At 57.1% G+C, this 21,940-nt stretch overlaps 10 protein-coding genes across 10 annotated transcripts; 8 read left to right on the forward strand and 2 right to left on the reverse strand.

Annotated features, from left to right (window-relative positions):
* Nucleotides 1-71: 71 nt before the first annotated feature.
* Nucleotides 72-2,251, forward strand: B0H64DRAFT_391652 (glycoside hydrolase). Its single transcript, XM_062803489.1, has one exon. The coding sequence runs from the start codon at nt 228-230 to the stop codon at nt 2,025-2,027; it is 1,800 nt and encodes a 599-aa protein (XP_062660742.1). The 5' UTR covers nt 72-227; the 3' UTR covers nt 2,028-2,251.
* A 332-nt stretch (nt 2,252-2,583) lies between these two features.
* B0H64DRAFT_339034 (uncharacterized protein) lies at nt 2,584-4,219 on the forward strand. Its single transcript, XM_062801191.1, has 2 exons — nt 2,584-3,939; nt 3,993-4,219. Exons 1-2 carry the CDS (start codon nt 2,898-2,900, stop codon nt 4,154-4,156), a joined length of 1,206 nt encoding a protein of 401 aa, XP_062660743.1. The 5' UTR covers nt 2,584-2,897; the 3' UTR covers nt 4,157-4,219.
* Nucleotides 4,220-5,313: 1,094 nt separating this feature from the next.
* Nucleotides 5,314-6,762, forward strand: B0H64DRAFT_457252 (uncharacterized protein; the record flags this gene model as incomplete). The annotated part of the gene is made up of 4 exons (XM_062807369.1): nt 5,314-5,701; nt 5,766-6,418; nt 6,491-6,660; nt 6,719-6,762. Exons 1-4 carry the CDS (start codon nt 5,549-5,551, stop codon nt 6,760-6,762), a joined length of 1,020 nt encoding a protein of 339 aa, XP_062660744.1. The 5' UTR covers nt 5,314-5,548.
* A 1,414-nt stretch (nt 6,763-8,176) lies between these two features.
* On the forward strand, nt 8,177-9,156 carry B0H64DRAFT_121216 (uncharacterized protein). Its single transcript, XM_062797950.1, has 2 exons — nt 8,177-8,891; nt 8,952-9,156. Exons 1-2 carry the CDS (start codon nt 8,470-8,472, stop codon nt 9,115-9,117), a joined length of 588 nt encoding a protein of 195 aa, XP_062660745.1. The 5' UTR covers nt 8,177-8,469; the 3' UTR covers nt 9,118-9,156.
* A 210-nt stretch (nt 9,157-9,366) lies between these two features.
* On the reverse strand, nt 9,367-10,468 carry B0H64DRAFT_339040 (uncharacterized protein). Its single transcript, XM_062801192.1, has one exon. It carries the CDS (start codon nt 10,346-10,348, stop codon nt 9,455-9,457), a length of 894 nt encoding a protein of 297 aa, XP_062660746.1. The 5' UTR covers nt 10,349-10,468; the 3' UTR covers nt 9,367-9,454.
* Nucleotides 10,469-11,660: 1,192 nt separating this feature from the next.
* Nucleotides 11,661-12,129, forward strand: B0H64DRAFT_440706 (uncharacterized protein; the record flags this gene model as incomplete). The annotated part of the gene is made up of 2 exons (XM_062806500.1): nt 11,661-11,915; nt 12,118-12,129. The coding sequence occupies 2 exons, from the start codon at nt 11,661-11,663 to the stop codon at nt 12,127-12,129; spliced, it is 267 nt and encodes an 88-aa protein (XP_062660747.1).
* A 756-nt stretch (nt 12,130-12,885) lies between these two features.
* On the reverse strand, nt 12,886-13,479 carry B0H64DRAFT_416408 (peptidyl-tRNA hydrolase; the record flags this gene model as incomplete). The annotated part of the gene is made up of 1 exon (XM_062805165.1): nt 12,886-13,479. The coding sequence occupies one exon, from the start codon at nt 13,477-13,479 to the stop codon at nt 12,886-12,888; it is 594 nt and encodes a 197-aa protein (XP_062660748.1).
* A 604-nt stretch (nt 13,480-14,083) lies between these two features.
* B0H64DRAFT_391667 (BAR domain-containing protein) lies at nt 14,084-15,668 on the forward strand. The gene is made up of 6 exons (XM_062803490.1): nt 14,084-14,348; nt 14,410-14,460; nt 14,534-14,579; nt 14,638-14,711; nt 14,770-14,976; nt 15,038-15,668. The coding sequence occupies exons 1-6, from the start codon at nt 14,336-14,338 to the stop codon at nt 15,430-15,432; spliced, it is 786 nt and encodes a 261-aa protein (XP_062660749.1). The 5' UTR covers nt 14,084-14,335; the 3' UTR covers nt 15,433-15,668.
* Nucleotides 15,669-17,427: 1,759 nt separating this feature from the next.
* Nucleotides 17,428-19,657, forward strand: B0H64DRAFT_391669 (uncharacterized protein). Its single transcript, XM_062803491.1, has 3 exons — nt 17,428-17,983; nt 18,046-18,332; nt 18,389-19,657. Exons 1-3 carry the CDS (start codon nt 17,857-17,859, stop codon nt 19,310-19,312), a joined length of 1,338 nt encoding a protein of 445 aa, XP_062660750.1. The 5' UTR covers nt 17,428-17,856; the 3' UTR covers nt 19,313-19,657.
* Nucleotides 19,658-19,694: 37 nt separating this feature from the next.
* B0H64DRAFT_121291 (cyclin-like protein) lies at nt 19,695-21,552 on the forward strand. The gene is made up of 4 exons (XM_062797951.1): nt 19,695-20,363; nt 20,427-20,580; nt 20,638-21,006; nt 21,114-21,552. The coding sequence occupies exons 1-4, from the start codon at nt 19,912-19,914 to the stop codon at nt 21,429-21,431; spliced, it is 1,293 nt and encodes a 430-aa protein (XP_062660751.1). The 5' UTR covers nt 19,695-19,911; the 3' UTR covers nt 21,432-21,552.
* The last annotated feature ends 388 nt before the right edge of the window (nt 21,553-21,940 follow it).

Genomic DNA, 21,940 nt, shown 5'->3' on the forward strand with positions numbered 1-21,940 from the left:
AATTATTATCACCAGTTGCCAACCAAAATGCGAAATCCACCCCCGCTTTACGCCCAGGCCGTAATCGTCAACACGCCACCACGAGGAGAGTCGGCAGCACGGCACAGCCGGCACTCAGCTGAGTTTGAAACCCGACCCCAGGGCAACATAATGCAGACCTCAAACCTTCACAGCCGCAACGACAGCAACGGAGGCTGTAGTTCGTGCAGCCTACTCCAACGCCCAAGATGCCGACGTTTGGGAGACGAAAAACATGGGCCTTTGTCTTCGCCGCCTTCATTCTCTTCTTCCTCTATGCCTTCCACCGTCTTAACGCGAGCGACTCCAGTTTCTTGACCAATTCTGGGCTCAACACCGATGCTGGCATCGCCCCCAAAATAAAATCAAAATGGGCCAAAATGAAGCCCAAATTCCCGGTCAAGGATATGCGGGCCCTCCCAACAAGACAACCGCTCGCTCTACCCAAGGTGCAGAAAGACTTTGGCCCAGAGTCCGACTCGGACCGTGACGTACGCCTCAAGCGCCAAGATGCCGTCCTGGCCTCCTTCCAACGATGCTGGAAGTCGTACCGCAAACTTGCCTGGATGAGCGACGAACTGAAGCCTATTAGCGGGGCCAGACACAACCCCTTTGGCGGATGGGGGGCTACCTTGGTGGACAGCCTCGACACGCTGTGGATCATGGGCTTGAAGGAAGAATTTGAACACGCAGTTGCTGCAACATCAAAGATCAGCTTTGACAAGGTCCCAAACCAGGACATCAACGTCTTCGAGACCAACATTCGCTACCTAGGTGGTTTCCTCGCTGCATACGATCTCAGTGGTGACAAGCGCCTGCTCACCAAGGCCAGAGAAGTCGGCGAGATGCTTTACATCGCTTTCGACACGCCCAACCGGATGCCGCTGACCAGATGGAATGCGTGGGCGGCGGGTTGGGGCAAATCCCAGGTCGCCCAGGATCACACCCTCCTCGCTGAGATCGGCTCCTTCTCGCTCGAGTTCATACGCCTGTCGATTCTGACAGGCGATGCCAAGTGGTACGACGCCGTGCAGCGCATCATCGAGCTCCTCCGGGAACAGCAGCAGACCACCCGCCTCCCGGGCATGTGGCCAGTTGTGGTCAACGCCCGGAAGGGAGACTTCGCTCAACACTACGAATATACCCTTGGCGCCATGGCCGATTCGCTGTATGAATACCTCCCAAAGACGTATGCGCTCGCCGGTGGCCTGCTACCTATCTACCGGGAAATGTACGAGCAATCGATGGATACCGCCATCCAACACAACCTATTCCGGCCGATGCTGCCAGACGAAAAGGACGTTCTCGTGTCTGGTTTGGTCAGGTCCCGCACGGACAACGACGAGCCCACCCGGAAGCTGCAACCAGAAGGACAGCACCTCGTGTGCTTTGCCGGAGGCATGTTCGCTCTCGGCGGGAAACTTGTCAACAACGAAACCCACGTGGACAAGGGCGAGAAATTGACTGACGGCTGTATCTGGACGTACCAGGCCATGCCCCTGGGAATCATGCCCGAGTGGTTCCAGATGCTGGCTTGCGAGTCAGCCGACCACTGCCCGTGGGATGAGGAGAAGTGGCGGCGGGCAGTGCTCACCAAGGCTGGTTTGGATGGCGACATGGATCCGAAGCATGGTGATGAAATCATTACTCATAAACGGATCCCGAAGGGCTTCGTTTCCATCGACGACGCCCGGTATATCCTGCGACCCGAAGCCATCGAGAGTGTCTTCATACTGTACCGTATCACCGGTCGCAAGGACCTTCTCGAGTCAGCATGGAAAATGTTCGAGGCCATCGAGGAGAACACCAAGACCCCGTTGGCCAACTCGGCTCTCAACGATATCACCATCACCGAGGGGAAACCCGGACAGAGCGACTCGATGGAGAGCTTTTGGCTGGGCGAAACGCTCAAGTATTTCTACTTGATCTTTAGCGAGCCCGATCTCATCAGCTTGGATGAATATGTCTTCAACACAGAAGCCCATCCGCTAAAGAGGCTTCTTCCGTGAGCTATCTTGTCACGGGGCCCTCGTTTGTGGATTTTGGATGCAATAGTCGACATCATTAGGTTGTTTGTGTATGATATTCTGCGCTGGTTGGAGATGAATATACGGGGATCGTTACCCTAAAGGCAAGCTCACACTCACCTACCCCTAAATAACAATATCACCCCCCGCGTTTGTAGTGGACATCTCCCATTAAATATGAAAGCTCTTGAGTTTAACTACTACCATAGAATACTTCAGTGGTTATTGGTTACTTTGTGCCTTCATTACAACGTTCTCGATCCCGAGACTCGTTGGTTCGTCCTCAACACCCACACCTCAACGGGCCGCGGAGCCACGTTCGAGCCGAGGTCTACCCCAACATCAAGGTGGTCTGCACGGCACTCGATCCCTCACACTGGGCAAAGATTCCCGAGAGATGACACGATCAGATGCTTGCTACCAGACCGGGCATGGCTTCGGTAGGATCGAGGTGGAAATTGCGGGGCGATGGTTACACAACATGGCGGGCAATAAGCACGCCATCCCTTGATTCGATATCGCAACGACACAAGGCACGCTGTTCATAGTAACCAAGTCGCTAAAAACGTAAAGTAATCCCCATCTTAGCTCCTTGCCGATGGGTCCAACGGGAATCACGTCATTCTCCGGCCGGCGACCACCGATGGTGCCGTGTTCGGATCCGGGGTAGTACTTATACCTGCATTTTCGCCTTCCAACTGTCTGTACCCCGTTGTTCATCCGCCGCTCTCTGGTCGTCTAACCCTTCCCAAGTTGCCTTGTTATCTGTCCCCTTCTCCTAGTCAGACAGCTCCCGACACCCACTTAACCCCTCCACTCCGGTAACCTTCCAAACCAGAACCAACAAAAACAATGGCACCCGGACTCCTCATCGACGAGGTCCAGCAGAACCTCCCACAGCCCTCCAAGCGGAACGATGACGCCCCCCGCAACATCTTCCCCGACGGCATCCGCACCTCAGGCCAGCACCCACCCCTCTACGACCTCCTAAAGCCCTACTCCGCCTTCCCCAAGCAAATCACCGGCCCAACCGTCTGGCAAGCCTCCGAATTCACCTCCAACCCCTCCCGCTGGATCCACCCGCTCACCCCCTCCGACCTGGCCGAGCTCTCCGCCGCCACCGACACCTTCCTCGCCTCAAACCAGCCCCTAACCGCCATCTCCAAATCCACCTTCCCCCTCCCCACCCTGTCCCCCACCCTCCAATCCCTCCGCGAAACCCTCCTCAACGGCGCCGGCTTCACCCTCCTCAAAAACTTCCCCTCCCAGACCTGGACCCCGCTCAAAACCGCCGCGGCCTACCTCGGCCTCGGCGCGCAGCTCGGGTACGCCGTCTCGCAGAACGGCCGCGGCCACGTGCTGGGCCACGTCAAGGACGTGGGCGACGACCCGGCGCAGATCGACTCGGTGCGCATCTACCGCACCGCGGCGCGGCAGTTCTTCCATGCCGATGATGCGGATTTGGTGGGGCTGTTGTGCGTGCACAGGGCGGCGGAGGGCGGGGAGAGTGATGTGGTGAGCGTGCATCGGGTGTGGAACGTGCTGCAGCGGGAGTATCCGGATGTGGCGGAGTTGTTGACGAGGCCGGTGTGGTATTTTGATCGGAAGGGGGAGGTGGGGGAGGGCCAGGGGGAGTGGATCCGCCAGGCGGTCGTGTATCTGGAGACTGGGGGCAAGGGGAGGGTGTATATGAAGTGGGATCCGTATTATGTGAGGAGTTTGAAGCGGTTTGAGGAGAAGGGGGTGGTGCCGCCGCTGAGTGAGGAGCAGAAGAGGGCGATGGAGGTGCTGGAGGAGGTTTGTCAGAGGGAGGCGCTGCATATGGTGCTGGAGGTGGGGGATATTCAGTTTGTGAGCAATGCGCACTTGTTGCATGCGAGGACGGCGTATAAGGGTGAGTACCTGGTCTTTCTGTTTAACCTTTGGATCGTACTGACAGCCATTCAGACTTTGCTCCTCCGGCACCGCGACGCCATCTTTTACGGCTGTGGCTGGCGACCCCGGAGGGCGAGGGCGGGTGGGCCCTGCCCATGCCAGACAGCCACGAGAAGAAGCGTGGCGGAGTGCAGGTCAACAACACACCACCTCGGGCGCCTCTGGATGCGGAATAGGAGTCAAGGTATCTGCCACACCATCTCGCCTAGAATAATGATGAATATGACTTTATGGGCCTGCCCTATGCGTCGTGATCTGTTTGAAGTGCAAAACTGTCCTGTCGATCAAACCGTGTTACCCTTGAGAGGGATATGCGGGAGTGGACGGTGGCAAACGTCATTGGTGAGAATGGGAACCTTTACCTTCAGGAGGGTCGCCGTTCAGCTTACCACTCCACTAGTAGAATAATTCAACTCGAATTTATCTTTACTGGCCCGGGCCAGCACATGTTACTACCCTGCCTGTCTCCCTCTTGTCACATTACCATTCCTTCCTCTTCTTCCTTGCTGGGTGAAATGCAAAAAGAAGGAGACTTCTTGTGCGAAGTGCACTATGAGGTAAACTATCTCGGTATCAAGGGACTTTACCTTGTGGATCTAATAACCCAATAAGCTCAAACCCCAACCCCCAAGATCATGACTTTTGACACTCCCTGGGTGGGTACCTATAGCTGGTAATGGTAGTCAATGAACCAACCATAATCCTTTAGTTTCATACCCCAGTCCAAACCGAGGCTTTCAACTGCTGGACTAAACCATCGCCGGCTTATATTACAACCTTCACTCCCTCGGAGCAGCCGATCTGAGCCTAGGCCGACTGCGGTGAGTTCTATAATTTCCAGAGAAGCCTTGGCAGCTTCCATGGAACTTCCAAGCCCATCTGACATGGGAAAGATGAACAGGCTGAAGACGAGAGCGCAGTCGAGGAAGCATGATCGGCCTTCTAGAAGGCCTGCCCCCCAAGGACGGCGCATGGCAGTGACAATCAACGCCGCCAAACCGGGAAAATAGCTGTGTATATTGGCCCAGCCGGGTCTTGTGGACCAATCATCAACACCGGTCATCCGAGAGCAGGGCCGGTTCCTGCTGCGTGCGGGGTTTCGTTCGACGGGAAGTTCGGGACATGTAACGATGGTAAAGTAAATAGATTGCATGGAAACCCCAATAAAGGTCGGCAATTCCCACGAGATTAGCTCCGGTGGTCAGAACTGTACGACGACCACCTCAACGCCACACAATCCTCCTTCACACAAACTAACCCGGGTCGAGGTCCACACTAGAAGCATGTCGATCAAAGAAATAGATTATGATTACCCTCCCGTCCCCCCACCCACGTGTAACTTGAAGGCGGCTCAGGAGGAACCGGCCGGATCGCAGCCGGTGAAGAATTAACAACGCAGGCTGGCAACAAGGCATGCATATATAACTCCCGGGTTCCCGTTCCATGGGATGTCCGACATTGTCCCCGCCGTTGCCGTCATCAGATAACCCAGCCCAACGAAGTCCGCTAGGAGTGAAAGAAAACTCTCAAGTAAAAACCGGAAAGGACACCCCTCGGATAACGTCAACATGCACATGAACTCGTTGGCCGCGCTGGCGCTCGTTGCGCCGGCGTCAGCTCTGCTTCGCTTTGGGTGCTCGCAGCTCGTCGTTGAGCGCCTGGACCCTCTCGTCAACCCCGGCTCCAACCCCTCGCCGCATCTCCATCAAATCATTGGCGGTGTAAGTTAATAGAGCCCTTCTGTGCCCAGAGGTAACAATCAATGGACTAACCGACCGGGACCAGGATGCCTTCAACGTGACCATGGACGCGGAGGCGGGCGACATCGCCGAGAAAGCCGCATGCACGACGTGCCAGTTCACCGAGGACTTCTCCAACTACTGGACGGCGGTGCTCTTCTTCAAGGCGCGCAACGGCACGTACCAGCGGGTGCCGCAGATCCCCAACGTCGGGTTCGAGGGCCAGACGGGCGGCATGACGGTCTACTACATGCAGGACGGGCTGGCCAACTACGAGCAGACGTCCAAGGTGACGGCCTTCAAGACGGGCTTCCGCATGCTGGTCGGCGAGGCGGCGTACCGCACCAAGGAGCAGGCCAACCGCTTCCGCCAGATCACCTACACGTGCCTCCAAGACATGGGCACCCGCTTCCCCGAGTCCATGGACTTCCCCAAGGAGCCGTGCCCGGCCGGCATCATGGCCAACGTCCGCTTCCCGACCTGCTGGGACGGCAAGAACCTCGACAGCCCCGACCACATGAGCCATATGTCGTACCCGGAGTTGGGTACCTTTGAGAGCGGTGGTCCCTGCCCCGAGTCGCACCCCGTGCGCGTGCCGCAGTTGATGTATGAGACCATTTGGGATACGTCCAAGTATAACGACCCGGAGCTGTGGCCTGAGGATGGATCCCAGCCGTTCGTGTGGTCGATGGATGATACGTAAGTCTTCTCTTGGGCGCCTTGGGGGCTAAATGGGAAAGAGAGAAGAACGAACATGCTGACACTCAGTAGCACCGGGTTCGGTTCCCACGGCGACTACATGTTTGGCTGGAAGGACGACTCGTTGCAGCGGGCCATGGACTCACCGTGCTACGTCAACTGCCCGACGCTCAAGACCCAGAGCGTCGAGGAGATGAACAAGTGTTCCGTTCCGAATACCGTGGACGAGAACTTCGACGGCTGTAAGTGATCCATATGAACTCTGATGGCTGTTGGACCAAGACTGACACAGTCATACAGGGCTCGATGCGTTGCCGGGTGGCCGGACGGGTGAGAAGGCTTGAGGCTTTAACTTTTGGGGCGTTGAGTACGATAAGTACGTAGAGAAGCAGTTGGGTAGCCGGGTCGGGGGTTCCTTGAATCATGTTGGAGGCAGCCACGCAACGAAGAAAACACTGAATCAGACATAGGAAAGAGAGAGCCTTCCATGTAACGAGAACCCTCCACGTAAGGAGGTAGCGTACTATCCCGAGCAATTCAGTTGGATTGTGGCCCGTGGGTAGGTCATGAGGGTATCCTACAGGTTCTATACAGGCTCAAAACTGAACCAATACCCGTCATGTCCATGTTGCGTGTTCCGTTACCTTTTGCCTTAGCCGAGGTTGCGGAGAGTCCGTTTAAGTTATTTCTGTGTAAGTTGGTTGCCTCCTACAGCGGAGAAAAACCGATGTGGTGGGTTCAGCTCCGTGTCACGACAGCCCAATCGCGTTTCTCGCCGTGGCTCATGAAAAATGCGTGCGACCCGTATTACCCGGTTCAGAAACTTACTAACGAGCGGACATGGCCGCGGCGTGTGTGCATCCGAACCGTTGAAGAACACTCGAGGAACAGTGAAGACGACGTCGCAGTATCCGTACGATGGAAGTTAGGTAGGGAGTCCACAGCACTTCCTTTGTCGGCGGTCAAGAATCGGAGGCCGGCAAAAACTGTTGGGGAACCTCGCAGCATGGCCTGAATTCAGCCAATAACAACACTGACCCGCTTCCAATCAGGGCAAGAGCAGAGAAAGAACCCCACTGTGACCCAGGCGGCAGGCGACTGTCAGCCACCGGCAAATGGCACTCTGCAGCTGTGCTTCGCGGGCTGCCCCGCCTGTCCACGCCACCCGGACGCCAACCACCTCCGATTCCTTTCCATCCCGCAACAAAGCTGCATCCAGGCCTTTTTCCCAATCCCACATTGCGGAGGCGAGATCGGGTTTGCTGCATCACTGCATATACGCGATGCCCGCCAGCACAATACGAGCTTCAAGAAAAAGAGAATTTGGCGCCATGGTGGTATTGCAGCGGCAGAAGGGCAGGTAGCACACGGCGGCCGCCTATGACGGGAGCTCCTCGGCTCGAGCCAGGCGAGCCAGGCTTCCAAAGAGACAGCTCCGGTGCCCGCTCGGACAAGCCCGCTTCCAGCTCCCGTCCCACAACCCCGCCTCGCCCGCCACTGTCCGCGCCGTTCAGATCCTCGGACCCAATTTTCCCGATGATGTCTGTGATTCTTTGTGGCCCAGTCTCACAGCAAGTCGTCATCACGAGAGGATCTACAAGCTCACAATCCATTCGGGACAGTGGCTGGCGCTTCGAATAGCCCCCTCGCCTGTTCACTGTGCCACCCTCATCGCGTGGTTGGTGCAGCACCACATCCCACAGAACATCTCACCTGAACAGAGGGAAACCCGGCTGAAGTGGGATGGCGATCTGACGCATGTGAACATGGTGCATCCGAGTGCATACAGATTATGTGTATAAATAACGAGGCGGCTGCCCGTCTTGCACGAATCGAATTCTAATACCATCATCCCCACCAAATCCAATAGTCCGGTTGACATCCCAAACGGTGAAGATCTACAAGCAACGATCATCATATCTTGACGCCATCCCATTTCGTTCCCCTCTCCAATCTACCAGCCCTCACAGCCCTCTTCTCCTCTGAGTCTGCTCTCTCCGCAAACCACAAACACCAAGCATCAGCAACCACCCAAAACCACAACCGTCAAGATGTACTTCAGCACCCCCTTCGCCCTTCTCTCCCTCCTCGGCCTGGCATCTGCCTCTCCCGTCCCGAGCCCGAGCCCTGCCGAAGGCAGCACGTCACCGGCCGGCTGCTCAGACACGTCGTTCGGGGCGTTCGCCTGGACGGCCAAGAACTTCGACTTCCACGCCTCATACATCTTCACGACACCATCCCACCAAAACTCATGGGGCTATGTGTCGTTCGACTTGCTCAACCCCGCCGACCAGAGCACCACCCACTGCGAGGGCGCCAGCAACCAGCTCAGCGACTTCTTCTACGGCACCGTCGCCTACAAGTGCAACGACACCGCGAGGATCGGCGAGACCAGCTTTGACTTTGCGCGGCCGACCAACCAGCTGCGGGTCAACCAGACCTGGACCTGCGACGACAAGGACCCGAAGTGGCCGTAAGTTTTACCTTTCCCTTGCTGATTTAGTGACAACACAGAATGCTGACTCGGGTATAGTACCACCTTCACTGGCCGCGGCCAAGTCGACCTGACGCTCGAGTGCGAGGATGAGAAGTGGGAGAACAAGGAGTGGGAGATGGGCCAGATCTACAGCAGTCGGACCATCACGTGTGCTCCCGTCGAGAGCACCTTCAAGCCCACGGAGTTGACCGCTGTGGCGTAGAAGGCTGACGGACGGGTTTTCTTTTTTACGAGTACATGATTGATGAATGACTGGGAAGTCTCACATATGGGTTGGTTATCACCTACTATGCTTTGACAATAATTCGGCCGCCTTAGCGGTTAATGGTTGGATCTGGACTGGATACCTCTTAGACTTTAGACATGCAATATACATGCATACAAAGCAGAAACCATTGCCACACAAGACTCATATTTGCTGTTCACTGCTAACCACCTGTTCGCACGAACACGGGTCTTCAACATGGCACTAATTGTAAAGGCCAAGGTCTCTGACTAGACGTCGTAGCTAACCCTCAGCTCACAACCTACCTACCTACCTAGTCATCATAAAAGATCTCGTTCAAAATATACCCATACTCAGCATACGACGCATACGCCAGATTCATCTTCTCAATATCATAATCATTCCACAGCCCACCGCCAGCCACCTGGGCCTCGCGACTCCACTGCGCCAGCCTCCCCCTCGCCTGCGCCGGACTCTGCCCAAACTGCGGCTTCGAATCGTTGACCACCCACAGGATCGGCACCACCTTCATGCCCAGCGCCGTCTGCCAGGTGGCCGGCACGTTGCGCGCCCCGCCGTCGTACAGCTGCAGGTAGACGCGGTCGACCAGGCCCGCGCTGGCCTGGTTGGCGCGCGAGACCACCCCGGCCCAGAAGGCCATGCGCCCGGCGTCGTACGGCGCGATCGTGTAGCGGTAGCCGACGGCGCCGAGCATGCCCGCGAAGGCGACGGTGCTGACCGTGTCGTAGATGCTCTCGTCGTCGTTGTTGACGGCGTCGAGGGCCCAGGCCGTTTTGAGGGCCGCGAAGTTGCGGTAGAGCGGGGTGTTGGGGCCCGGGCCGGGGCTGGCCATCAGGTCGCGGATGTTTTGGGCGTTCATGCAGATCTCGACGCGATTGACGAGGGTGTCGCCGGCTTTGAAGGATTGGACCTTGGCCGCGAGGGCGTCGCCGCCGACGTAGGACCCGCCGGATGCGATGAGCACGTCGCTGCTGCCGGGCGTGTTGGAGTAGTACATGATGTCGCCGTTGCTGAGGACGCCGACGCCGAAGACGATGAGCGTGTTGAACCCGGACGTCTTGAGGGCTGTTGTGTTGGACTTCATCACGTCCTTGAAGAGGAAGATGCTCCGGATGTTGCCGACGGCGAGGACATGGCTGAGGAGGGTGTGGAAGAGCAGCGCTCCGAAAAGGCCATGGAGCTTCATCTTGTCAGGGGCGAGGAAATGTTGTGTGAAGGGTGAGATGCTCCAGGAAAGAGAGTTGCCCTTAGACGGGGCAATTCATGATTTATATATTTGCCAGTTGCATCATGTCTGTAATTAATCTGGAGTTCTTTTTAGGAGTGTTAAGCTTGGACCCCGGCACTCTCGGAGAGGATGGGGTTGCAACCCAGGTGATTCTGCATAAGGGACATCCACTCAGGCTTGCTGTAGGGGATGGGGGCCCGTTTTTCTAACTCGTCCGGGTTGTAGAAATGGAACTTCTGGATATTGTTCCCTGGTTAAAAGGCGCCCGTTCCTCCCCGCCCGGTTCTGGTCGTGTACCGGTGCGGCCCGGGGGTTAGAAAACTGCGGCCGCGCCGATCCTTTGGATCCACGAATGTGACTTTCCTTGATGGCCTATTCGTGGACTTACGCCACAGGATCAATAAAAGCAACATGAACATTATGCGATCCAGAGACTGAGATCACAGGTGAAGATTCCGATCCCGAACCAGGCGAGTGGGAGCCGACTAGGGCATGGAAACGCTATGCCGAGACTTGAAAGTTCCCAACGAGGGTCAAAGATGGGGGCCAGATCCAAGGTTGTCGTACACGTCTGAGCATTTGGTAACGGCCATATGAAGTACTCAGGACAAACACTGTACCAAAGTTCCAGGAGAGTCCACACGAGGGCAGATGCACGCAAACCTTTCGCTGCTTTGCCCCTTGTTTTGGTCCTACTATGAGCGGTACAAATCACCATTAGTTTACAGACGTGGTACCTACCACGAGACGTAGTCACGTAGAGAATGGAGTAAAAAGCATAACATACGAGACGGGCTGGCTGTTCGGCCGCAACTCTGCGGGCACCTATTAACTATATCGATTAATTATGTTATTCTCTGCATAACTACAAACTACCTACCTAGGTATGTAGTCGGTCAGCTTTACCCAGGTGCTAGTACATACGTATAAACCCACCAGTCGTAACAGGCTGACAGATTCTAGGTTGTCCCCCTAGCACTGACCAGCCATTCCTTATCGAGATCGGTTCCAACTTGGATGTCCACGACGTCATCCCCTGACATCAGATACCCACAACCACCAAGCAGTCCAGCATTAGAGAAGTGATGTACGTGGGCTGAGTGCAACTCCCCGATACACACAACCTTCCCGTGATACGTCTACGGTCTACATCTGCCGGCCACACGCTTCACACCACATCTTCTCAACCCAAAACACTTCCAACAACACAAACCACATCCCGCACACTCCATTCTCCAACCCCCCTAGGTTCCCAAACACCACCGCAACAATGCCCCACAAACCCCTCCGCCAACTCGCCGCCGAAAAGGCCCGCAGCAACAAGCCCGCCAACCCGTCCCAGCTCGGCGACCCCATCGACCTCAAGGCCGAGACCAACGACGGACAGGATCCTGTCGAGAGCCCGTACGACGGCAATGGCATCGGAAGCAACCTCAGCATCCCTCGTGCGTCGCTGGAGGGGGACCCGAACCAAGAGGGGGAGGAGAGGGGTGTGGTGGTTGGGCTGGGGAGCGGGGCGGGGCCGGTGGGTGGGGTGAGGAAGAGGGGGTCGAAGTTGTAAGGGGAGTTTAGGTAGTTCGTAGGGGTGATAGGGGTGATGTGAACGGCAGGGTGGTGGGATGGGTGGTACTTGTGCGTTGTATGACCATTGTGTTGGTTGATGGTAAAGGAACCGGGGGAAGGGGAGTGGCCGAGACAGTCGAGAGACAGTGTACGTTGGGTGGTAGTTTACGTGCTAGGGGGGAGAGGTCATTCACTATAGTATCAATGTTCCTTGATCCACCACTTTTGTACTCGTCACTGTTTTTTGATCTTCTTTTTCTTTCCAGTCGAAGTTCAGTTATGAAAATAAGGCTTGAAACGCCGTACAAAAGCCAGCAACGTTTGTATGGAAACAACAGGAATCGAACAAGAGGGACTGTACCTTGTCAGCGATCCCAACACTATTTCGCAAGGGAGGTTGATTAGGTTGGTACACACTCCTGCCGCTGTACCACCGAGGTGCTATGTCGGCGTTGGAAAACTGACTGCCACAACGCAGTCTCCATTGCTTGGCTCCCCTCCAAGGTCACGATGGTTTGATCTGTCAGATGGATGTTCTGCTGAGAATCCACCGAGATATAGAATTAGTTAGCTTTGCTCTAATTACAATTCCTAGTTAAAGTCTGGAAGGTATGGTGAGGACGATATGCAGAAAAGTCCCCCTCGGCTTATACACCACCGCCTGATTTCGCCTTCTGGTTGCTGTTGGCAAGCTCCAGCGTTCAAAGGAACGGCGCGACAGTCCGGGAGGAGTACGCAACCAAGCTAGATGATCGCATCTTGGTTACTATGTTCAACCAGTTTGAAAGACTCGGGGATATGGTTGATTACCACCTGTGCAAACACCTGGAAGCAAGACCGACTGCTCCCAATAAATATTGTGAAATCTAGACGGGGTATCACAAATCATTACTCATACAAGTTCTCAACCACAGCCCTGATTTCATCGACATCTAACCACCCCACTTGGTGTTCAGCTCCGCAAGCGCCTGATACAGCCCACGGCTACCATTATCCTCCAAGACGTTCCTCGTGGCCCTGGGAATCTTGCTCAGCACAAAGTTCGACACAGCGGCCTTGTCCCTCGCATCCGGCCGGCCAATCCCCACCGAGACGCGCGCCCACTTGCCCGCCGCGGGGTTGGCGCCCAGCGCGGCGTGCACGCTCTTGACGCCGTTGTGGCCGCGGGGGCTCCGCTTCCACTCCCGGATCTTGATCACCCCCAGCTCCTCCTCGAGGTCGTCGTGCACGAGCACGACCCCGACCTCCTCGGCGCCGAGCCGGTTGTCGACCAGCTGCTGCCGGTAGGCCTGCGCCGCCCACGGCCCGGTCACGTTCATGATGGCGGGGGACTGGAGGAGGGAGTACTGGGACCCGATTGATGCGAGGGTGTTTTGCTTCCCGATGCGCTGCGCCGCGAAGGAGGGCTGTGATGGGCCAATGGCTTGCTGCAGAGCCTGGAGCACGATGTGGCCGGCCGAGTGGTATGTGTTGCGCAACTCGCCCGGGTTGCCGAGGCTGATGACGACGAGGCGTCGTATTACCATGGTGGTGTCTGATACTTCGATAATCATGGGTGCCGATGCTTGTTCTGGAGTCTCTGTGGGAGAACGCGATCTGCGCTTCCTTTTCCCTTTCTCTTTCTTCGCAACTTGCTGTGGACTTGTTCCGGCAGGCATAAATGAACGGCTTCCGAAGGTCGTGCTCGTATTTGGGGAAGAGATTGTGCAATCTCGAGGTCTCGCGTCGGGAATTGGGAGGTCTTGGTCTTGTTGGCTTGCGATGGTGGGAGGCCGGCAAGGGTCGAATGGATGCAATTCCTCTGCAATTCGTGGTCGTGGTTTTGGTGTTGGGGGAGGTATGTGTGCTAATAAAGTTGAGAAATCTCACCATTAACCAAAAGAACGAAAGCCGCTTTGTTATGTGCCGTCCAGACACGCCCACCCGACCGGCGCGTGAGTCACCGGGCTTGACCGAAGATGTCCTCAACCAGCCGACGATGATTTTCAATGCAGAACAAAAGCCCCAGCGCTGCAGGAGGATGAGCGAGCTGGTGACAGGGGTCCACTTCTTGGCACCGAGGGCTTTCGTGGCTTGCCAGCGCTGACGTCGTTGGTGCCCAGGCCAGGAACATTTGCGCGGGGCTCGGGGCTGCAAGCGGCGGGACGCACCGCCACAGTCAACTTCGTCACTCGGGCACTCTGTTCCTCCCAGGCACCGCAAGGATCCACGCTTTTGTCCAGCACGCCGACGCGCATTTCTCCCGAGACTCTCAGTAACAAACGATATCCAGCTTGCCACCCGTCGTACTACGTTTTTGCTGTCTTGTACTGCGATTAGCAGTTCAGCGACTTCGATACCCCAAATCCGCCGTTGCAAGGAAGAACACAGCAATCCGCGAAGATGTCTTGGGCGGGTGCGTCCTGAGCCCGGCTGTCGCTTGATTTCCCGGTCTCCCATGCTGACCTCGCCCTTAGGTTTCAAGAAGAATGTTAACCGCGCGACGACGCAGGTGATGATGAAAACCGGTACGCCGATCCGACCCCGCTGATCTCACGCCCTCTCGAAACCCCCCGCGTGTTGCTGACGGAGCTGGGATAGGTCATGTCGAGAAGACAAACGACCGGGATTATGAAGTCGAGGAGAGGTACGGAAAGATGCGCGGACAATGGGCCATGAGACACGAATACTAAGACTCCCAATAGGAGATTCAGGACAATGGAGGCGGCCTCGTTGCGGTTACAAAAGGAGGCCAAGGGATACCTGGATTCATTACGAGGTACGGCGACCCACGAACAGGGAGGGCGTGATCGCGGAACTGACACGGCCGGTCACAGCAATGACGGCTTCACAAATGCGAATTGCCGAAACGATCGACGCATTTTACGGCGACTCGGGCGCCAAGGACGGCGTCAGCAGAAGTTACAAGCAAGCTGTTGAGGACCTCGACGCCGAGACGATCAAGGCGCTAGATGGGCCATACCGCACAACAGTACTAGAACCCATCTCGCGGTTTTGCGCATACTTCCCCGACGTAAACGAATGTACGCTGCGAAAATACCCTTGGCTCCCACCCCCCGCTTCTCTGCTGACAATCCCGGCCAGGCATCAAAAAACGCGGCCACAAGCTCCTCGACTACGACGCGCTCCGCGCCAAGGTCAAGAAGCTCGTCGAGAAGCCCGACAAGGACGTGACCAAGCTGCCGCGAGCCGAGAAGGAGATGGACATGGCCAAGGCGGCGTACGAGCAGCTCAACGAGCAGCTGTGCTCGGAACTGCCGCAGCTGATCGACCTGCGCGTGCCGTACCTCGACCCGTCGTTCGAGGCGCTCGTCAAGATCCAGCTGCGCTTCTGCGCCGAGGCGTACAGCCGCATGGCCCAGGTCCAACAGTATCTCGACGCCGACACCCGCGAGCAGTACGCCCAAGGGCAGCTGGATACGCGGGTGGAGCAGGTGTTGCAGGAGATCAGGGAGCTGAGCATCAGCGGGACCGTTTGATCCCGTCTTCTGGGGTAGGGAAGTAGGATATATGAGCATGGTGCCGGTTGCTGCCTCCCGAGTTGGGGAGCAGGAAGATCACACCTCTTTTGCGGCGTTTGGTTCTGGCATTGGTTAGTTATACAGGGTATACCGGTGAGCACGGGCGTGTAACTGAAAAGATACCCGTCATTCTAGGCGCGGTGCTGTTCTATAGGTCTTGACCAGATACATTGATTTGAGAAGCGTCTTCAACATGCATGTTCAGATAATTGGCTATCGTGCTGTCTCGGGGATTGTGCTGGAACTGGTGCGCTTTTGAGCCGCGCCGGAGTGGCATGGCCGGGGATCCTTCGTCTGAAGCAAGCTAATATTCTAGAAGCCCGTTGAGTGCAACGTTTGACGCTTCACCCAGGAGCAGGACCGAAACTCAAAACAAGGACGACTCGGCTCTCCACGGGAGATCGTCCATGTCTCTCGCACTGCCTCGTTGCTGTTTGCACATCTTGCGTGGGATCGTCGGAAGCGAGATGGGAGGGCACGTTGATGCCAAGATTTCATGGAGACTTCTGTCACTTTTGGGCCATGCAACGTTTCTCGAAGCTATTTCGAGCCACTTTCTTAACCGCTGGGAATGCCGTTCCAGGAACATCTTTCCAGGTCACGGTGTCACTCCTTATTATTCCTCATCGAGGCTGGCTAGACCTGGGATGCTCTCTGGTGCTAAAATAACCTGTTTTTAGGAATTAACAATTGGATCTGCGCTTCGTCGAGGCGCGGTCGATCGTCGATGGAACGACTGGAGCATCGACGGTTGAGGCTGAAACGGCTTGATGACAGGGGTGCTTCGTGGGGTCGACACCTGGACGTTTCGGGGACCTGAAGCAACGGGGGCTCGATTGGCGGCCAACCCCTGAATTTGGCGGTTCACGGACTTCTCCGGCGTCTAAACTGATGAAGCAGCCCCAAGGTCGCTCACTCACATCGATGATAGGGGCCAAAATGCGGCCAGAAAGGACACAAAGGACACGCCCTTATCACCACCAACGGACCGGTTATTCAATTTATCGAAATTGAGTGTGATCTTTCTGAAGCAGGGCCGTTCGGTGCAATTTCGCCTCAACTTTTTAGGCTACCCGGGCCGGCGTATGTCTGCGTGGTCTGCCACACTTCACGAAAACGCTGCACCCCAGATATGCAAGCGCCAGGGGCACGACGGGGTTTCTTTCCGAAAGGTGTGCTCCCGAGCGCCACTGTGCGTCGATTGCAGTCGATCCCGCGGGACCGGATCGCGATGTGCAGTCCGCGTCTCGCTGAAGGGGAAAGAGTGACAGCGGTGGAAACTGCTGCGCCTCACAAATGGTTCGCTGAGGCGAGCCGTGGGTTTTTGGGGAACCCTGCACTGGTTGCCAGACACCCACAATCCGACACACCAGTTGAGGACCCAAGTTCACAGACAGGAGGTCTGAAAATGGGCCACTGTCTGCCATACGACCGTCCCATCAGGCCGTTCGATCAGGCGGGTGGAGGCCAGGGTCAGGAGAAGTGGCCATCATGTCCCCAACAGATTCCAGACGCGCGTCTACGCTGTGTGGTACGAAGGTAGCTCCGTCGGTAACATGGAGAGAAACCTCGTAGTTAGGTATGCGCTGCATTGTTCCAGCGCTGCCCGCCGTGAAAGAATAGCAGTCAGTTTTTAGGACGAAGCACAAAGTAAGGGAAAGGACTTCGGGGGCATTCTTTGAGTCGACCTCGTGTTTTTCCATTTTCCTGCCACTTCCATTTTCGGGCCTTGTTGCAGGCCAGGAAAGCACGCCCATCGATCACTCCGTCGGTTACTTGTCCCGTCCCGTGCCTTGGCAGCCAGGAACGAAGGAGGCATTGTCCAGGCCCTGCAGCTGCACACAAGCGCGGCAACACGACTGGTCTGGAGCACCCGCTGGCTCCCTGGCCCTGGCAGCCAGGACAGGGGTCAACTTTGAACTGTTTGGCGAGTTTCGCAATCCAGCGCTGGCGATCCAGGTCCAGTCTTATTGCCACCCCATTGTTGACCACCACACCACATTCGTTATTTATCAACGCTGGTCTCCCGGTCGGACGGTCTCTCAGTCTCTCGTTTTATTATTCTCGACCCAGTTACCCGACCGTCTTGCATGAAGGTTGGACTGCACGACATTTGCAACTATACAAAGCCTTGGCTAAGACGCTGCCCTTGTCGCATTGAGAAACGTCACTCGCTGCAAGCATTGGACCGCGACCAGCCACACCAAAACCGAGAGGTTGGTGAACCAAGCTGTGCGTTGGCAGTTTTCGCAAGGAACCAAAAGGAGAAGACGCCCCTTACATTTACTTCCGGAGACTCGAATTCTTCCCTCTGTCTCCCTCCCGACCTTTCTCCTCCCGACGCCATCGTTTACACGTTGAGGACACCCAGCAACAGCAACCATGAATATCACCAAGAAGTTCGACCGCGCCTTCCAATGGGCGGGCGAGAAGATGGGCGGCGAAGCCAAGACCACCATGTCAGACGACTTCAAGATGCTCGAGACCGAGATGGCACTGCGCTTTGAAGGTGCGTCGCTTGTCCCACCTGTGACACAGCCTGGGGGGGACAGCTTGCTGACTGCTTCCTAGGCATGGAGCGCCTCCAGAGGTCAATGAACCAGTATGTCAAGTGGATGGGCCGGCACCTTGAACCTTCCGAGGACAGGGAGAAAGCCCTCCCAGTGGGATACCTAGGACGCACCATGGTCGGCCATGGCGAGGAGTTCCACCCGGACTCCGAGTTTGGCAACTGCCTGGTAACAATGGGCCGTGCCAACGAGAGCGTATCAGCCATTCAGGAGACCTTCGTCGGCCAGGCCACCGCATCGTGGTTGGAGTCTCTCGAGAGGTCTTTGGCCATGATGAGGGAGTACCAGGTCAGTCCCTTCTCCACCCCTCATGCCTCGAACACTTCGCTAACAGACGTTTCCAGACCGCCCGCAAGAAGCTTGAGACCCGCCGCCTGAACTATGACACCAGCATGGGCAGAGTCCACAAAGCCAAGCGCGACGATTTCCGTCTCGAAGAGGAGCTCCGCGGCGCAAAGGCGAAATACGAAGAGTCATCCGAGGACGTGCTGCGCCGCATGCAAGACATCCAGGACATGGAAGCCGACAACACTCGGGACCTAACCCATTTCCTGGACGCGGAACTCGAATACCACGAGCGGGCTGCCGAGGAGCTCCGTCGCGTCCGTCAGAACTGGCCCAGCAACGCCTCCCCAAGCTACAGCCCGGTTGAGCGGCGCCCAGTCGTGCGCAGCCGCGCTAGCACCCACAGCTACACCGACCGCCTGTCGCGCACCAACACCTTCGAAGCCGAATCCAGCGGCGCGCCGCCCGTCCGCATGCCGGTCCGGCCTGCCAACTCGCGCATGCAGTCCTTCACCCAGCAGGCCGACGGCCCCGTCCGCCCAACAATCGGCAAGCCGAGCCACACCAGCGCTGGCTTCCAGGGCGGCGCGACCCTCACGCGCGAGCGTGGCGCCAGCGTCTCAACCCCGACCACCACCCACAACATCACCACCAACGTGGGCGCCCTTCGCGGCCAGCTGCGCCCCGTGAGCAGGATCGTGACCGCTCCCATCCCCAACGGCGCCGGGCGCGACAACGACGTCTTTGCCGACCGCGACGACGACAGCGGCGCGAGCGACACGGGCAGCCCTGGATGGGGCAACCGCAGCACCAGCTCGACGACCAGCGTCGGGAGCCTGAGCCGGACGCCGAGTAATAATGCCAATGCTAATGGTAATTTTAATGGTCTGGGCGGGCTGAAGAAGGCGCCGCCCCCGCCCCCACCGAGCCGCGCGAAGAAGCCCCCTCCGCCCGTGCCGGCGAGGAGGGAGGTCGCGTACTAATGTGGGCGGTGAGGGAAGAGCGGTACATAATTGGCTGCGTTCTTTGGGTCGGGCATGGTAAACGGCCGGTGGGAGGTCGACAATGAGGTGATGAAATGTCCAGGATAACTATTGGTACTATTGGTATGGTTCGGTTTTGGGGGCGTTTCGGGGTTCTCTGTGTTGTTTTGGTTTCGTGGGCTGGCTCCGCGCGGTTCTTGCTTGAACCTGGTGATCCTATATAGACACAGTTAACCATGCAAACCGCAAGGCAAAGGTTATGATCAATTATACGAATAAACTTTCAGCGTTTTGCTCAGACACGCCGCCGACTTGTCCAAAAAGTCCGGGGCTGGCATAAATTTGGTGTCGTGTGTTGTCGCGACATGCAACCAGTCGCGGCAGGGTGGGATTTCCAGCGGGACCACCTGCGAATCCCTGCGGCCAAGAGGCGCTAAACATGCAGCTTTGATGTGGGGTTCCAGACCTCAATTCCATCCACTGGCCCCAGCACGGTGCGACAGACAGCTCTCGATCACGCCCGTGAACCGCGAAACGCTGGACCTCGATCAACATTGGATACTGGACAAGCAGCCGCGGTAAGTGGCAAACCTGCTACGATGGCTACCGAAGATGCCCGTTACCGGCAAACATCGCAGTTTCAGCTGTGGTCTTTCTCACCGACCCAGTTGTCTTCGATGCGCGAGAAGACCAACGCCGCCGCTCGAACTAGAATCGCCGAACGCCTCTCTTCCCTTCCTGCCCTCGCCAACAACACGTCCGCGCCGACGTCGAGCGCCAACACTCCCGACCCCGATGGCACGTCTACCCCCGCGCTCCCCGCGTTTCTCTCCGCACCGGAGGAGGCCCAGCTCGTCACCTTCTTCACGTCGGAGCTGCTGAGAGCAGGAGACCACGCCGAGATGACGGACGAGATCAAAGCGACCGCTGCGGCGTTTTTCAGGAGGTTCTACGTTACAAACAGCATCATGACATATCCGCCGCAAGAGATGTTGATTGTCGCCCTGTTCTTTGGGTGCAAGGCTGAGGGCTCCTTCGTGAGCATTACCGAGTGAGCAGCTCCGCCGAAGCGACTTTCGGAGTACGCAGCTGATCATGGCATATTCCCACTTAGTTTTGTCAAGACATTCGGCAGGGAGAACCCGGAAGAGATTCTCGCTGGCGAATTCTTGCTCTGCCAGGGGCTTCGGTTTGCCATCGACGTGAAGCACCCCTTCCGCGCCCTTCGCGGTGCCCTGATGGAGCTCGCCTCTCACCCAAACGTTGACGTACGCCTGTCCCCTACCACTCTTAGAGATATCCGCTAACCCGAGTCACCTACGCAGCGAGCCCGCCTCGGCGCCGCGGAAACCCGCGCCCGCGAAATCCTCCGCTTCAGCCCCCTGATAACCGACGCCTACTTCCACTACACGCCGAGCCAGATCATGATGGCGGCCCTCTCCCTCGCCGACCGCGGGCTCGCCGAGCAGCTAATAACCCAAACCTTCCATCACGTGGCCGCGCCCACCGACTCCGGCGCCGACACACCGGCCGCGTCCGGCACCGACGGCCCCGCGAAGGAACCCGCACCCCGCAGCGACGACAAGGCGCAAATAATCGGGTCCGTCGCCCGGGACAAGGTCCTCGGCACGATCGAGGCATGCCGGGACATGCTGGGACGAGAGTTGCCCGAGCGGCGGGAGCACTGGACAAATGTACAACCCCTTTCCCTTTCCCACCCCTCCTCCCCCCCCCCCCCCGCCAACCAAACCCTTTTAACCCAACCCAACGAACCAAACACTAACCACCGCCCCGAAAACAGCGCGCCGTAATAAAAGCCCAAATCACCCCCCTCCGCAAGAAACTCAACAAGTGCCGCGACCCCGAGCGCTGGAATCTCGTCGAGCTGCAGCGCGCGCGGCGCGAGCAGGCGGCCAAGAAATCCGACTCGGAGGACGGCGACCCGGACGACCGCGACGACAGCAAGGCCAACAACAAGAACAGCAATAACAACAACGCAAGCGACGCGGCCGTGTTCGGGGACGCGCTGCCGCGGGATCCCAAGCGCAGGCGCGTGCTGGGTGAGGGGGCGGGGCAGAAGGGAAAGGGGTTGGATGATCCGTTTGGGGGGCCGTTGTGATTCGCGGGGTTGGTTGGTTGGTTGGTTTCTGCGGTTCGGGGTTTAAAAGGGGTGTGTGTTTTCGGTCATGGCATGGCGTGGCATGGTATGGTATGGCGTTTGGAGGGTCAGTGTTTGAGAACTGCAAAAGGTTGGGTTACTAGGTAGATAGGTACTTCTTCTCTAAATACGTGAAGTATGCAAAAAGCGCTCAGGGGAGGCGGGCGAAGAACGGCAGTGCTACACCAAAAGGTCGTCCCTTCATGCGCATGGGATCACATCTCGCGTTCTGTGTGTCGACCCAAACGCATGTCAACCAAAGCACTGCATTCCGCTATCCTTCTGTTACGATTATCGCACCTTTCCCTCCCTCCTCTCCGCAAAGATATCAGGTATTCCATAAACCATCCCTCACCAACTTCGCTAAAAGGAAAACTCCTGAAAATGACTCGAGACCGAAACAAAACGCCTGTCAGTGACCCTTGAGCTCCGCCTAAGCGCCGCCATCCCCCGGATTCCATATGGACGCG

This window comes from Chaetomium fimeti (assembly GCF_033439085.1).
Source record: "Chaetomium fimeti strain CBS 168.71 chromosome Unknown B0H64scaffold_3, whole genome shotgun sequence".
Lineage (NCBI taxonomy): Eukaryota > Fungi > Ascomycota > Sordariomycetes > Sordariales > Chaetomiaceae > Chaetomium > Chaetomium fimeti.

Coding starts and splice junctions, on each gene's coding strand:
- B0H64DRAFT_391667 (XM_062803490.1), top strand. Junction 14,461..14,533: donor GCAGGTGATGATGAAAACCG/GTACGCCGATCC, acceptor GAGCTGGGATAG/GTCATGTCGAGAAGACAAAC. Junction 14,712..14,769: donor ATACCTGGATTCATTACGAG/GTACGGCGACCC, acceptor GGCCGGTCACAG/CAATGACGGCTTCACAAATG.
- B0H64DRAFT_121291 (XM_062797951.1), top strand. CDS start 19,912: ATGGCTACCGAAGATGCCCGTTACCGGCAAACATCGCAGTTTCAGCTG. Junction 20,581..20,637: donor CCTCTCACCCAAACGTTGAC/GTACGCCTGTCC, acceptor TCACCTACGCAG/CGAGCCCGCCTCGGCGCCGC. Junction 21,007..21,113: donor GGCGGGAGCACTGGACAAAT/GTACAACCCCTT, acceptor CCCCGAAAACAG/CGCGCCGTAATAAAAGCCCA.
- B0H64DRAFT_121216 (XM_062797950.1), top strand. CDS start 8,470: ATGTACTTCAGCACCCCCTTCGCCCTTCTCTCCCTCCTCGGCCTGGCA. Junction 8,892..8,951: donor GACAAGGACCCGAAGTGGCC/GTAAGTTTTACC, acceptor ACTCGGGTATAG/TACCACCTTCACTGGCCGCG.
- B0H64DRAFT_339034 (XM_062801191.1), top strand. CDS start 2,898: ATGGCACCCGGACTCCTCATCGACGAGGTCCAGCAGAACCTCCCACAG. Junction 3,940..3,992: donor TGCGAGGACGGCGTATAAGG/GTGAGTACCTGG, acceptor ACAGCCATTCAG/ACTTTGCTCCTCCGGCACCG.
- B0H64DRAFT_391669 (XM_062803491.1), top strand. CDS start 17,857: ATGAATATCACCAAGAAGTTCGACCGCGCCTTCCAATGGGCGGGCGAG. Junction 17,984..18,045: donor GATGGCACTGCGCTTTGAAG/GTGCGTCGCTTG, acceptor ACTGCTTCCTAG/GCATGGAGCGCCTCCAGAGG. Junction 18,333..18,388: donor CCATGATGAGGGAGTACCAG/GTCAGTCCCTTC, acceptor AGACGTTTCCAG/ACCGCCCGCAAGAAGCTTGA.
- B0H64DRAFT_339040 (XM_062801192.1), bottom strand. CDS start 10,348: ATGAAGCTCCATGGCCTTTTCGGAGCGCTGCTCTTCCACACCCTCCTC.
- B0H64DRAFT_391652 (XM_062803489.1), top strand. CDS start 228: ATGCCGACGTTTGGGAGACGAAAAACATGGGCCTTTGTCTTCGCCGCC.